Source organism: Neodiprion lecontei, chromosome 1 (assembly GCF_021901455.1).
Source record: "Neodiprion lecontei isolate iyNeoLeco1 chromosome 1, iyNeoLeco1.1, whole genome shotgun sequence".
Lineage (NCBI taxonomy): Eukaryota > Metazoa > Arthropoda > Insecta > Hymenoptera > Diprionidae > Neodiprion > Neodiprion lecontei.
The window spans coordinates 21,432,157-21,448,267 of NC_060260.1; the positions used below are offsets into that span (position 1 = coordinate 21,432,157).

The window sequence follows — 16,111 nt, forward strand, 5'->3', positions numbered from 1 at the left end:
CAATAAAATTGTAAAAAGATCAGCTTGGATTGTCGGGCCAACCATTAATGTCTGGTTAAGAGAGACACCCGTAGTGGACGCAGCTGATCCATCGAAGACGATTCGAGTTTTTGTCGTAAGGCTTGTTGCCTTGACGACTGCGCGGTGGGGCAGGTAAAACCCTTCTTCCCGGGCATCATAAACCCTTGACAGGAACCCCAAGTTTAAATATTCGCGAATGATCGCGGCGTAATTTTTGCGCAATTCTGGGTTGTTCTTGAATGTTCGTTCTAAACTATAGAAACGTTTTAGAGCGATTTCGCGTGACTTCCCGAGAAGCTTGTTATTGGCCTTAAACGGCAATGCGACGATGTATCGGCCTTCCTCGTTTCGGCTCACAGTGGCCGAGAAATGATCCTCGCAGGCTTGTTCCTCGTTAGATAAATGTTTGTTGGAAGGACCTTCATCGATTTCCCAAAATGCAGAGATGTCTGGTGGAATTTTGGATAGATAACATCTAAAATCCGGTTGTGGTTTAATGGCAGGAGCCACATTACCTCCAATGACCCATCCAAGTTGCGTTTTTTGTAAGTAAAGATCTGGCCCGCCAGGTGAGGATAAATTGATCTGCCCGATTGACAGGAGAGATAATGCCGGTCCTGCGCTAATGAGCATTTGAACGGGTGCCGGTTTATGAAAGCCGGGATCGGCCAGATTGATATTTGGAGGGATTGGTATTAATTCCCGATCGATTTGCGTATCAGGCACGAGTGCTGTAATTGTTGTAACGTGAACTTATCGTGATCGTGACACGTCCTTAGCTCTGTGTGGCAAGGCCGTTAAGGGCGTTGCCTATGCCTCGAAGAGCGCGCGCAAACAGAGACTCACGATTTTCCTTCTCATTTCCTCATTTTTGAAGATAATTAGGTTGTTAGGGGGTCATTTTGAAGGTAAAGGATAGATCTGTGTCGCCTTTTTTGCCGAATTTTCGATTTCGCTTTCAGATTTGCGTAAAACGTACTTGAAAGTACGTTATGTTTGAAGTGAAACACAGCGGAAAGTGAATTTTTTTTCGCAATTCGGCGAAAAAGGCGACACAGATCTATTCTTTATCTTCAAAATGACTCCCTAAGAACCTAAGTATCTTCAAAAATGAGGAAATGAGAAGGAAAATCACGAAGCATAAAACAGCAAATTTTTCGCGCAAAAGGCGGGCGGCTGCTAGCGCCACGACTGCGTTGGCGGGTGACCATGCGAATTACAGGCGAGGAGAGTAGACTCAACACCCCCCACTACAATTCCCCTCCTTCGAATCCTCGTCGCTCGGCACGTGGATAGTGTTCCGCGCTTTTATTTTTGCTTGTGTTTTTCTACAGTGTTTTTTATTATTTCGAATCAGTATTTATTCCCGCGATGGCTAAGAAGAGAGGGAATGTGTCTTTGGAGAAGAAGAAACGACCCGGCATAAAGATTTTGGCTAAATTTCAGGAAAAAATGAGGTAAATCGAATTATTTATATGATTGATGGTGCACCCTCTGTGACTTCGAGATTCAATCACTTGAGTACGAACAATCGCAGGGCTTTGATTTAAGAAGGTACTTTCAAGAGCCGATAGTGCTGTTCATAATAGCAGTATACATTCATTCTCTAGTTTTTTTATACATACGAAAATATAAACTAGAATGCATTGTGACGTGTGGTACTAGCCCGGTTTGCATTAGTCGCTAAAATATGTCATCAATTTGTTACGTGTTCAGGTTAAATGATCGAAATCGATATTCGGCAATTAGCATGAGTGTTTACACTTTGTCGATCATAAGGAATATTCTTATCACTTATTGTGACTACCTAAGTATCCAAGGTAAAATTACAATGTACCTGGCAGAATTTTTCATACAAAGTAAATACGGCGCGTACGTATTAGGCCACTAAAATACGCGCGTTTTGTTTTTAGAAATAAACTTGACGTAATTCTGGGGTAATTATACATGCACACATTACTTACAAATCAGCCACCTACAAAACTGTCATCAAATCAGATACTACTGCCAAGTATAATTTATTTAGAAACTAATGATGATTTTGATATACTATAACTAATGATGACAAAAAAAAAAAAAAAATTGAAGTCATTATTGAAATTCTAAAAAAAAAAAACGTAAATTTTGATAAAAAAAAAAAAAACAATTGGAGTACGTGGTCCTGGCGGGCCCATGCTTATATTGCCATTACAACATTGATATAGCTCGACTTGTATTTTCTTGTGCTTGTTTTAAAAAAGCCCGCCTTTACCACTATCTCCAATTTTTTTTTTTCAATATCAATTTTGATTTCAATTTTTTTTTGTCGTTATAGTATATCAAAATCATCATTAGCTTCTAAATAAATTATACTTGGCAGCAGTATCTGATTTGATGACAGTTTTGTAGGTGGCTGTTTTGTGGGTGGCTGTCAAATTAATATACTTGGCGAAAGGTTTTTGCAACAGAGATGCTTTTTGGGGATATCAGTACTTTTTGTGGGATTTCGCTTGAACATTTCAAAATTTTGCTCGCTCGCTGCGCTCCCTCGATAGATTTTTGGGATACAGAATTAATATTTGAGACGAAAATAATCGGTGGAAAAGCCAAGTTAGAGCTTTCTCATAATTACATGTATCAGGTCCAAGGTCTTCTACACATTACGAATAGGAAGTGGTGCTATTTTATAGTTTGGACGTCAAAGGGATTGATTTTTGATAAAATAAAACGTGACGATAAATTCTGGACCGAAAAAATGGAGAATAAATGAGCAGATTTCTTTTACTTTTGTTTGTAACCCGAAATCGTAGATTCTAGACGCGCCCGACAACGCTCAATCCGCGAACCCCCTCAAATCATCGAAGCCCAGATAAGGCCGCGCGTAAGAAACAGTAAATTCACGACCGACAGACGACAAAACACTGTAATCTAAATATATGTACTGTGACGTGGATTTTTCCCGCTCCTCGGTCACTCGGAGAAAATGACCGAGAACTTACCGCGTGCACAATAATTTGGCGTCCACGATGTACCCTGGATCTAAAACAATATCGCAAAGTTTTTGTTGGGCGCCTGGCGTGATTAACACGCCTCGAAATCATTAATACGCTATTCCTCGGGCATACGCCCGATAGCTCAGTACCGCGGAGAGGGGAGGGGTAATTTTTGGAGAGAGAGAGAGACACTCGAAATACACACACTATTTAACAAAAGTAAAATAAAATGTTATATTTCATAATAGCGGTGATACAAAACAAAAAAAAAATATAATTCAAAAATCGCTCATCGCGAGTCTAAAACTAAACAGAAAATTACACATAACCTACTCTATTTCTTACTCTAATGAGCTCGCGGCTCCCTAACTAAAACGTCACTCGACGATCGCAACATCCTCATACGCAATTCTCAAAACGTCACTCGACGATCGCAACATCCTCATACGCAATTCTCAATTCGCAAATTCGCCATTTGTTCTCCATGGCGATGATTGCTCGAAACGAAACTAAAACTAATTATTCGACGGTGCGCCGTCAGGTCTCGCAACTTAAAACACCATGCTCAAACTTCACGTCTCAACTGCTGCGCAACGCAACGGCAATTTCGACTATACATCGCCTAACCTCGACTAAACACTATCTTAACTAAACGTAAACTTAACTAAGCGCAAGCACCACTACATTTAACTTCAACTATACACAAGCTCAAAGTAACTCAACTCAACCTACATTATCTTAACTAACGGGTACGGAACTCAATGCAGGCGCAACTAAACGTAACCTAAACTATACGCAATCACAACGCATCCGAACTTAATTCTTTTCAAAATTCCCCAAAACGTTACCCGCTAATCCGAGCACTCCAATTCGGTACTTCCCGACCTACTCGAGAGGTGACACAAAAAAAAAGAACGATAACGCGGCTCGACCCGGTACGGCGAAATTCGGCTATACTTGGTTTCACTAACGAGAAAGATTCAACTAAAACCCGTGACTCTACTCAACTTTTTCAGAAACTCAAAATTTACTTTACTCTAACCCGCGTACTCAGGCTACGGTCATCAAGCAAGAGAATCGGCAAAAGAATTTCGAGTACTTTTCTACAACGCAAATCCAAAACGGCTATCCGTTACTCGGCAAGCCTTTTCACAATTATGCTCGAAATTCAATCGCGGGGATAGAAGCAGCGCTTACCTTCTACATCCTTGCAACCCCCTTTCCATTCCCTTCGCGATTTTTGGGCGACTCCATTGCTTCGCGAAACTCCCCCAACACGCGACTACTAATCACGACCGCCAGAACTAGAGTGGTTTCAAAAACCTACCACCTGCCGCAACACGGATCTCGATACGCCATCCCACACGTGACGTCATACCCCCAAGAATACGCAATAATCGATCCGTCATCGATTTCGTCGATCGCGCAACTCGACGCGCACCTTCGATAGCATCGCTGCGCAGAACTTAAAGCTAGCTCGCAATCTCGTCCTCCGCGCAGCTCCATGACGTCTTGGCGGTGAGCGTGGTGCTCCCTCGTCGCGAGTCGGTCCGTCGCAAGTTCGCTGGTCAATTGTTGGCGGGGTGAAGGGGAAGAGGCTGCGGCGCGCCGGCCGCCAGCGGGAATCGCGTCCACCTTGGATTCCCGCGATGCGGGGATCTGCGTCGGCTCCCCCTCCGCAGCCTCGACATCCTTCCTTCGCAATTGTCGCTAGTCCGCCACTTCGCACTTTCCTCGGATTCGGTGTCGACTTCTTGCCTGATGCCGTTGTAGCTCGAAAAATAAAAAAAACAAAAAAAAAAAACTGAAATATCTTACGCTGGTCGCTAAAGCGTCCCCTCTCGTAGTTTCGGATGCGTGACTCTAGTCCTGGCGCTCTTTTCCAAAAACTTCGCGACTCAATTTCGGAAATTCCTAAATTTTTGGTTCCGCCCAGGGTTCAAGGAGCCCCTTGTAACGGGCATCAAAAATGCCACGTTACAGTACATATGTACATAAATATAATAGCTTTGTATATAGCTTACGTGCAATATTTCTGTGATTTATGTTTAGTTAGTTATATGTATTACTGTGCTAAAAATTTGCTAGTCATATCGTTATAATTATATATCTGATTATTCATTCCAGGAATACTTTCTACTTTCCGTACTACTTTCCATAGTTTGCGCTTTCTATAGAATTTATTTAGCCATATAATGTATACAATGCTCGATGCTTTGTTATATCAATTTTCTTTATCAAGATTACTGTCATGTTTCACTTATACTGTTTCAATTTAATTTCTATGAGATCCTTCTCATACAGATTTCGTGATTATGTTTATTAAGTTTAAACGAGTTCAATTTTACTTTTACCATTTTATATTATTTTTCATCATTTTGTATTTGTTTGGTGCAAACCCGATCATGGTTGGGAGGTAGGGACGGGTTAGGCGGGTCTCTGTTTGATAGCGACCTCCACGTGGTGAGACCTGGGAGATTGATGATATTTTCGTTGCTACATCATGAATTTGCTCACAGCTATTCGTTGCATTTTCAATTTAAAATGACCTGTGACGACGTCTGGCCGGTATTCGTAAATAGTTACGTATTATTTTCGAGACTGTATTAGGAACAGCTCTCAGCCGATCAAGCTATGCTTTGAGCTGCCTCAAGACAGTCCTGCAAATCGAACCTGACTATGAATACCGGCTATTAGACTATTACCAGTCACGTGATCGCATTGCGTAGAAATACGGACGCCGGTGAATATAATTTTCGTTGAAATATGAAGAATGTATATCTATATCAACATACGTATAAGGAATTCTACGTCACGTCAATCAAAAAATGACCTCGTATTTTTTCAATCTATTCATACTTTTTTTCACATGAAATAAAGGTAAAAAGAATCGACACGCATTTTGGTGTTCGTCCGAATTATGTTTGTTTTCGAAAGTTACAAGACAATCATTCAATTTTGATCCAAAAGGAGCTCGGATATATCCGGTTCTATTCGACGTAAAGACATCATTTACAGTGCATTCGGAAGGTGAACGAATAAGCTTTCATAAAAAAAATGCAATGTTGAACATTATTGAAAATCCCAATTTTTATAAACAATTCAAATATTTGACGATTTTTACCTCATTAATGACAAGTTTTCGAATTATAAAAAAAATAGTGTTTTAGCGAGTAACAGTAGAGGGATTCGGGATCTGGTCTGATACAGTTCGTCACAATAAGAAAAATAAAAAAAAAACTGCGCGCACTGAATTTGGCAAAAAAACAAAAAATTATAACGAGATTTATTGTACACACTATATACAGTTAGCGAATTACCCGAATATATACAATGCCAAGAGTAACACGTGGCAGCGAATGCACCCAAAATCACAATTAGTTAAATAATTGTTTTAAAGCGAATTCACACACAGTATTTATGGTTATCAGAAGCCAAGCAATTAGAAAAATTAGCGGCGAGAAGAACACGAGGTGATCTTGAGGTAGCCGAAAGTAGAATAATGGCGGAAAACCGTTAGAAAACGCGTCTTCTTCCCCGTGAGGAAGACTAAGCATGTCCCATAGCTAAGAGCCAATCAGAAAATTCATAGCGAGTGACGTCAGAGAATAGCGAAATGCGCAAGTGTCAGTGAATTTGAACTAGAAATTCATTGATTGGCTATCGATTGTCGGGTGATCTGTGCTCTGCTTAGTGCTGCCTTCTTGCTGCGGGTAAGCCGAACTTCGCTTCGCCCGGGCAGTTTGGGTGTTGACTGAACATTCTCCCCCGGGTTGACGGCTGAGACGTCAAGATCTTCAATGGGCAGAACACACAGTTTTGCAATTGGTCGGATCAGTTCCGTGGTAGCTGTCTTCAGTGTTACTACGCGGGTATGTCCATCCTTCCCTGGGTGGATAGCGATTACCCTAGCGAGTGGCCATTTGGTAGGTGGGAACCGCTCGTCTGTGAGGAGCACCAGAGAGCCAACTTTGATGTCGTTGGACGCCCGATGCCATTTGGAGATGCCCTGATGACGTTGAAGCACCTCGTTGCTCCAACGTCTCCAAAACTGTTGCAACAGTTGCTGTAGCAACTTGTACCCAGTTAGCGTCGATTCCGTTGTTGAAGGTAGCGAGGGTTCCGGTACAGCGGTGAGTGGTTCTCCAATGAGGAAATGACCTGGAGTTAGTGGTTCCAGGTCGGCAGGATCTTCCGAGAGTGGGGCGAGAGGCCGAGAATTTACCACGGCTTCGATCTGTGTCAAAACCGTAGTGAGCTGCTCGTAAGTCATCAGATGCTCTCCGATAGTTCTTGTGAGATGGAATTTGATAGACTTGACGGCAGCTTCCCATTTACCTCCAAAGTGCGGAGCTCCAGGCGGATTGAACTTCCAGGTTGTGCCATCTGTAGCCAGTAAATGTGAAAGTTCTCCCAGTGATCTTGATCCTGATGCGAATTCAGCCCTTAGAGTTGCATCTGCACCCACAAAGTTTGTACCACAGTCCGAATATATGGTGTGGCAGACGCCCCGGCGACTTGCGAACCTCCGATACGCTGCGATGAATGCGCCTGTAGAGTAGTCCGTGACGAGTTCCAGATGTATAGCGGAAGTCGTGAAGCACACGAAAACTGCAATCCACCCCTTGTAAGTTTTCGCTCCACGACCCTGGAAGGTTTTCAGAGTGACTGGCCCAGCGTAGTCTAATCCTGTATGTAGAAACGCTCGGGCGGGAGTCACTCTAGAGGGGGGCAGTTGTCCCATAAATTGCTGTGCTCGAACACCTCGGTGTCTAGCACAGACTACGCAGCGTAAGATGTGAGATCTGACTGGTACGCGGCCACCAATAATCCAGTAGGATTGGCGTAGCGCAGCCAGAGTCAATTGCGTTCCCCCGTGAAAGTTCCGTTTGTGCGCGTGATCGATGAGGAGTGACGTCAGCAGTGAGTATCTAGGCAAAATCGCTGGATTTTTCTGCTGACTGTCCAATAGCGAATTTTTCAAGCGGCCACCGACTCTCAAAATTCCGTGATAGTCAACAAAGGGGGTCAGCTTGGCGAGTGGGTGATTTTTTGGTAGGAATCCCCCGTCAGAAAGCAGCTTGAGTTCCGATGAGAAGTACTGGCCTTGTGTATATTTGACCAGTAGCCATTTTGCGGGTTCCAGGTCTCCAGCGGATAGCGGGGTGGCTAGTGAGGACTGTGGCACCTTTTTCATTCGGCTGATGGCACGTAGACAGATTCCAAGCGTTCGAACCAGCGAAACCCAGCGAGAAAAGCGTTCTAAGAGAATTTGCAGAGGATGTGAATCTGTTTTAGCGAATGTCATGAAGGTTAGACCTGGTCTCTCTTCCTGATGAGTTGCGGTCGTAGCAGGTGGTTCAATAGTTGGCCAGTTTTCTTGGGACAAGCTGAGCCATTTTGGACCCGACCACCAAAGCGGGTGTTTCAGCAGTTTGCCAACTGACAGTCCTCGCGAAGCACAGTCAGCTGGATTACTTTTCCCAGCGATAAAGGTCCAGCGGCTTCCAGGAAGAGTGTCCTGTATTTTCGCAACCCTGTTGCGTACGTAAGTTTTCCAGCGAGAGGGTTGACTTTGTATCCAAGCGAGGGTTACTGCAGAGTCAGTCCACAAATAGATTGGTATTTGCTCCAAGTTAAGTGTTTTTCGCACGTAGAGAGTAAGTCTGGTGAGAAGTACGGCAGCGTTCAACTCCAACCGTGGAATTGTGAGTGGTTTCAGAGGGGCTACTTGAGTTTTGGAGCATAAAAGTGCAACTGACGAATTCCCCTGAAGATCCGTCACCTTCAGGTAGACCACCGCAGCCATAGCGAGTTGGGATGCGTCTGAGAACCCGTGGAGCTCTGCAGACACATTCTCCTTGAGATTAATCCATCTGTTAACCCGGAGGTTAGCAAGGTTGGTGAGGTCCGCTCGAAATAACGTCCACTTGTGGAGTTGTGTCGGAGCCAATTGATCATCCCAGCCCAGTTTTTCAAGCCAGAGTTCTTGCATGATCACCTTGGCTTTGATGATGATCGGAGCGAGGAATCCCAGAGGATCATACAGACGAGCAATTTCAGACAAGAGTGCCCGTTTTGTTGCTGGAGGATCTTCAGGCAAGTGATAGTTGAACTGGAATACATCGTGGTGAGGATTCCAGCCAACTCCGAGGACCTTCACCGTAGTATCTCCGATTTCCCGTAGCGAGTTCACTGGTTGCTCTTTTGGTGACATTGTAGCGAGTAACCGAGCGCTGTTGCTTGACCATTTTGTTAATGGGAAGCATCCAGCTGCACAGAGTTCCCTGGTTTGTTTAGCGATTGCAATCGCTTCCGTCTCTGTGTCAGCTCCCCCGTAGATGTCATCTACGTAACGGGTTTCAGTCATTGGAGCTACTGCCAGCGGGTATTTGGATCCTTCGTCCTCTACTAGTTGCAGTAGAGTCCTTACAGCAAGATAAGGAGCACAAGTTGTGCCGTATGTGACCGTAGTGAGGGTGTACGCTTGCTGAGAATTGTCCTTGGTCTTCCAGAGGATGGACTGTAACGGCCAGTCCTTCGGATCTATGTCAATTTGCCGAAACATCTTTGTGATGTCGGATCCAAAAAGTATTGGAAACCGACGAATGCGGAGTAGTACATCGCAGATGTCTACTTGTAATTTTGGCCCAACGTGTAAGATCCCATTCAGCGAAACTCCTGATGAGGTGTTGCATGATCCATTGAACACTACTCTGAGCTTTGTAGTAGTGCTCTGTTCCTTGAGGACACCGTGATGAGGTAGGAAGCAATGTTGTTCCGGTAGATCTGCCATAGAAATGTGTTTCATGTGACCCATGTTCTCGTACTCAGACATGAAGTTGTGGTAGAGGTCACTGTAAGTAGTGTCCGTGCTCATCCGTTTCAAAACCCGACGCAGTGAAAATTGTGCGGATCTCAGTGAATTCCCAAGTGCTTCTACTTTGTCCTTGAGTGGCAAGTGCACCACTTAACGCCCATTTGGGTGACGATAATGTGTGGATCTAAAGTGAGCTTCACATTCGTCCTCCTGCTCACTATAGTGAATGTGCTCATCATGCGGTTCTTCCTGGTCCCAGAATCTGGAGATCAGATCCGTTAGTTGTTCGTCGGCTGACACGTGCAGAGAATTGGCAGTATATTTCGTCGCAGTTGGATTGACTGAGCCGTAGACAATCCAGCCCAAGAGAGTTGACTGAGCAATTGGCGAATCAACAGGCCCTTTGCGAATCTTCTCATTCATGATGAAAGCTGCAGGTGCTGCTCCCAAAATGATGTCAATTGGTCTGGACTGCAGAAATTGCGGGTCAGCCAATTGCAGTCCCAGTAGATGCGACCATTTCTTGTCGATAAGGGTGTATGACGGCAAGTCTACCGCCAACACAGAGAGAATGTGGGCCTGTATCTTTAGCGAATTCTTCCCATATAGCGAATGCAGCTCAACAGTGCATGAGCCCAATGTGCGGCCAGCAGATGTGTTGCCGATGGCCCGTAGGCCCAAGTTTGCGGATTTCAGAGGAAGTCCCAGTTTCTTGTGTAGCGAATTCGTCATGAATGACAGCTCAGAACTTTGATCTATCAGAATTCTGGCTGTCAGAGGAGCTCCCGTTGTCGAATATACCCTGCAAGTTGCTGTAGCAAGTAAGGCTATTGTTTCCAGAGAATTGAGCCCTGAGCTGCTCGAAGCAGCAGTCGGTTGAGGATTAGCCCGAGATTCTTCGTGGATGGCCGTGTGGTGCTTGTTGCCACAGTGGCGACATCTTGTAGTGGTGCGGCAGTCCTGTGAGCGGTGGCGTCCCAAACAATTCCAGCACAATCGGTGATCTTGAACCATAGTACGGCGAGTCTTGCTGGAATGTGAGGGTGACCGTGTGGTAGGGGGCTTGCCAGAGGTTTTTAGCAGCTTGGAGGTTGAAGCCTTGTCCTCCTTGGGTGAGGTTGGTCTTGAGGTGACTCCGATGGCGCTGATCTCCCAAGCGCGTACCTTTCCGATGAGGAAGTCTTGTAATTTCTGGTACGCCGGCAGCTCATTCGAGATGCCCAGGGTACTCTCCCACTCCTCCCTAAGTTCTGGTACCAGACGTCTGAGGGTAACGAAAACCAGGATAGGGTCCCAGTCCGCAATGGAGACTCGCAAGGTTCCCATCGCATCGATAATTTTCTGTGTCTGTAATACAAGTGCGTTTAGCTGAGGTGCCGAGTGATTAGGCACTGGCTCTGTGGTAAGGAGTTCCTCCAAGTAGGTGTTTAAAAGCCGACGAGGGTTATCATAGCGCGCGACGAGGAGATCCCAAGCAGCAGGGAATGCCTCGTCTGTGAGCGGCACGTTTGCGATGAGTGCCAGTGCATCGTCCTTGAGTTGTGTCTTGAGGTAGGACATGCGCTGTGCCCCAGTGAGTTGTTCGGCATCAATTATGAGGGTGGTGAATAAGTCCCTAAACCCACGCCATTTTGTATAATCCCCGTCGAATGTCGGTAGTTTTATGTGTGGCAATTTAGTAGAGGATGGCCCAGTCGCGAAAAATTGTGTACCATCTGCATGCCTAGGTGTCGCCTCTGCCTTCAGGGAGTTCACCTTGGCCTCCAAGCGGGTCTGCAGGCTCCCGTACAGCGTTGCACCACGTTGATAGACCTGAGCGGTGTGGTACTCATGTTCGAGCACTTCTTCGTGCTCCTCGTAAATGCGTTCGTGCAAGGCCTCAATACGGTCGACGGTTCTATTGACTAAAGCCAACTGGGCCATGGCTTGCTCGAGAGACATCACCTGAAGTGCCTCAGGCGTGAGTCTCTGATCAATGTTGGCCAGAGAATCAACCCGGTCCTGCTGCAGCGCAGCCTTGTTGTTGAGAGACATGATGCGAATAACAGTGCTGGTGACCCGGAACTAAGTTTTCGGTCAAATGATACGGAAAAGTTCTGTGTACCGGTGTACACTGACCGCCAAAGGCGACACCCGATGTATCCAGCGATGCCTTTGACACTTAGCTTTTCACCAGATTGGCACTGCACAGCGAATACACCAAATGCTGAACACGAATTGTTAACGTGAGAAATAACCCAGAGAATAAGCCAAGCACAATTCTATTGTGACCAAACCAGCACCGATCCGGCTCGAAGGACCAAATGTTTTAGCGAGTAACAGTAGAGGGATTCGGGATCTGGTCTGATACAGTTCGTCACAATAAGAAAAATAAAAAAAAAACTGCGCGCACTGAATTTGGCAAAAAAACAAAAAATTATAACGAGATTTATTGTACACACTATATACAGTTAGCGAATTACCCGAATATATACAATGCCAAGAGTAACACGTGGCAGCGAATGCACCCAAAATCACAATTAGTTAAATAATTGTTTTAAAGCGAATTCACACACAGTATTTATGGTTATCAGAAGCCAAGCAATTAGAAAAATTAGCGGCGAGAAGAACACGAGGTGATCTTGAGGTAGCCGAAAGTAGAATAATGGCGGAAAACCGTTAGAAAACGCGTCTTCTTCCCCGTGAGGAAGACTAAGCATGTCCCATAGCTAAGAGCCAATCAGAAAATTCATAGCGAGTGACGTCAGAGAATAGCGAAATGCGCAAGTGTCAGTGAATTTGAACTAGAAATTCATTGATTGGCTATCGATTGTCGGGTGATCTGTGCTCTGCTTAGTGCTGCCTTCTTGCTGCGGGTAAGCCGAACTTCGCTTCGCCCGGGCAGTTTGGGTGTGACTGAACAAATAGTTTCGGGTTCCTTATTAAATTCTGTATTACTAGTAAATTTTTCAAGTGGAATCTGAAAGGAGTCTACTTTTTTTTTCTATTATTCATCAGGCGCTGCGTCGTGCCGAGCGCGATACACTGGGCTGTTTAAAAGTATTTGAAACCGAATGCCCGTGAGGGGTGGAAGAGGATAGCCGCGTCACCCGCCCCACTCCGGCGACAGCTCGGCTGCTCCGTCTCACTTGTTTCTTTACCCTCTCTCTCGCCACGGTTAACGCGGGAAGCGGAGTAGCCCGCGCTTTCTAGCTAGGCAACGCCCTTAAATGAGTGTCTCGCGACACTCAAAATCGTCCTCGCACATGTACGCACACTCGCGTGCAATGTTTACTTGCCGTCTCTGCGTCAAATCTCGCCGCTTGCCCGTGTCGCGACTCAGAACCTATCAGCTGTATCTCATGTATTGTCTGCTGTCTCGAAATCATGTATGTGTGTAATCTATGTGTTCTCTCGCTCTGTAAACTCATCACTCTCTGTAACGTTCTCTTGCGATACGGTCTGTATCGCCGCATCAGAATCAATAAAATTCTCGGTTACTATTAATCATCATCTCTCTCCATCTCAACATCATTTCGATTCATTTACACTCGTCCTCAATCACTAGACCGCGGATCCTACGTCGATGATCCATATCCTTTTGTCTTCTCTCTAAACAATATTAAAATAAATATATTTTCATGTGATAAGGATGATTGTGATTCGTGACAAAGTGCATGTTTAATTATACATACACCTAACAATCTGCATGTTTAATTATAAATACGCGTAAAGAAATTCTCGGGTTATCTTACTACCTTTTTTATTGTAGATGGCTACAAACCACGCAACTGTTTTTGAACAACCTCTTCAACATTTTCAACTCCACCTTTCGGAATCGTAATAATATAGTCAATTCTCACTTCTTGAAATTAAATAAATGTGCAACAGTGCAAGGTCTAACTATCCTCGCGTCTTTCATGATTTTGATTTTCTGGTACGCACATTGCCTTTGGCAGAGGATAATGTTTATATTCTGGTTAAAAAAATAAACAATAAGTTTCGCTTTTTCAGCTTTCTTCGCGATGACGACTATATGAAAAAGGTTTTTTTTTTTAATTTCTTTTTAATTAAAAGGTGCACTGCAGTAGTGCCAACTCATGAGAGAAGAAAAACACCATAGTACAATTGAGTTGATGCTACATTGCTACCAACATATCAACACACTCCCTTAAGGACGTTGTATGCGAAATCCGAGCAAAAAGTTTGTGACGTCGTCTTTTATAAGAAATAGTGAATGCAATATTTTGTTGTTGAAAATTGAATTGAGACGCCGTTAGAATTGTGAAATATTCACGATAAGAATAGTAAAAAATAAATTTTTGATCCGAAAAGCGAAAAAAATAGTCGAAATCGTTCATGTTTTTGGCATCAAGAACGATATTTATCGCCGCGTCTGTACCCACTACAGCTGTAGAGCCCTGTCACGGATAGGGAACGCGGGGGACAATACTAACGCACGACATGAAAATTCGGTCGTGGCAGCGTCGCATGAACCTAACCTATAGGCCACCCGAGCTTGAAACGAGTGACAAGTGATTTACCAACAGTGTTGAATTTTCTAAAGTTGTTGTCGGACGATTAAAAAAAAATGAAAAATGGAAAGAACCCGCTATAAAGGCCGATTTGTGCAAAAAAAAAGCTGGATCGGAATTTGAAAGCAGTGGTCACATTGCGTGAAGGCAAAAAGAAAAAATATTCTCCTCATGCAATCTTCACGAACTTTCCCTACTTTCGGAATTAATTACGAGATAACGACGTGGTGGAAAAATATTAAAAAATTCTAATGGATCCAAAATTTATTGAATAAGATGATACTAGTTTTTCAAGCATTTCTATCGACCCGTTTTCCAATTACATATGCAAACGTGAATTTTGTCAGGTATTTTGCGGATTTTCCCATAAGCCCTGTGTTAATTTTCGGATTTTCAAATTCGATTTATTCTCAAACGACGTGGTCAATCGTATTGAAATTTGGCAAGAAATTTAGAAATATTACAATTAAAACTCGAGCAAAATTTTAACAAAATCTGTCGAAAAGGGTGTTTTGCATACAACGTCCTTAACAGAGATATAATTGTAACTTAATAAAATATTTTACATACATTTTTCATACTATCCTAATACAATGTAATATGTAGGAATACAATACAATAAAATGCTGTCACATATAGAGTAACTGATACACTCCCTGAAATATTTAACATTAGTGCGTTAATTCTTAAATTACTTTATTTAGTGTGAACATAACAGAATATATAAAAGGTCTTTGGATACATCTTTGGGTATAGGTTACAGAACATGCAACATCAAACACACATGAGCTTCGATTTGAATTTATCAAAGGTTGGACGATGCAATGGCTTGGTTAGTATATCAGAAAGTTGATCTTGGGAGGAACAATATTCAATTTTATATCATCCTCGACTGAGCTCGTCACTCACAAAATGGAATTTAACATTAATATACTTGCTGCGTCTGGATACCTGTCCTGCTTTTATCAGTTGGATTGCACTTTGGTTGTTTATGTAGAGTGTCATTTTAATTTGCTCACCAAGCAGTTCCTTCAGAAATGTCTTGATTATATGTACCACATTTAATTCAAGTTATTGACTAATAGAATTAAATATAACTTTTCTCAGTTTTAAACAATAATGTGTACTTGAAAATTGCAAACATACACTTGAAATTGATTTCACGAACGCTCGATAACATTGCATGCGTGCTGCTATAAATGAATCAATGTTTCTACGAAATGAACATTATTTCACTGAAATAAGATTTTTGTTTATTCGATAATCTTCTGATTTTTTGATGTTCATGTTTCACGTTTTTCAACCGAAATGATAATTCATTCAAAGTAGTTTCAATTTCGGTCACTAGACGGCAAGCTTTCCCGCTTGAAAAGTAGCTTCAAAGATGTTTATATACTCGAATGCTTCGCATTACCTCAATCCAGAATCATACGAATCTGCCAACTAGGTATATGATACGGGATATGGTGGGTTACGGTTGTGAACCAACCATGTATCCCGATAACTAATTTGAAGTGACGCGTATCAATAGCGAAGTCAATAGCGTATCGTATTGCAAAAAAAAAAAAACAAATATTAAAAAAATGTCTAACCGAGCGATATTCACACTACATTTATATATTTTCTCGAGCAGTATATTACATGTTCGCAGACTGGCATAATACTCATAACTAAAGGAAGCATTGAATTATTTAAATACATTTTTAATTCAAATACGGGATTAGTTGTTGTGATTTCAGTTTTTTCTGCACAATGCCATATCTTCCTTTGATCGGAAGAATATC

General features: G+C 43.2%; 2 protein-coding genes across 2 annotated transcripts; both read right to left on the reverse strand.

The window, feature by feature from the left end:
* Window positions 1-6,642: 6,642 nt before the first annotated feature.
* LOC124296605 lies at window positions 6,643-9,873 on the reverse strand. Its single transcript, XM_046746644.1, has one exon. It carries the CDS (start codon window positions 9,871-9,873, stop codon window positions 6,643-6,645), a length of 3,231 nt encoding a protein of 1,076 aa, XP_046602600.1.
* Window positions 9,874-9,963: 90 nt separating this feature from the next.
* On the reverse strand, window positions 9,964-11,847 carry LOC124296606. Its single transcript, XM_046746645.1, has one exon. The coding sequence runs from the start codon at window positions 11,845-11,847 to the stop codon at window positions 9,964-9,966; it is 1,884 nt and encodes a 627-aa protein (XP_046602601.1).
* Window positions 11,848-16,111: the final 4,264 nt, after the last annotated feature.

Coding starts and splice junctions, on each gene's coding strand:
- LOC124296606 (XM_046746645.1), bottom strand. CDS start 11,847: ATGTCTCTCAACAACAAGGCTGCGCTGCAGCAGGACCGGGTTGATTCT.
- LOC124296605 (XM_046746644.1), bottom strand. CDS start 9,873: ATGAGCACGGACACTACTTACAGTGACCTCTACCACAACTTCATGTCT.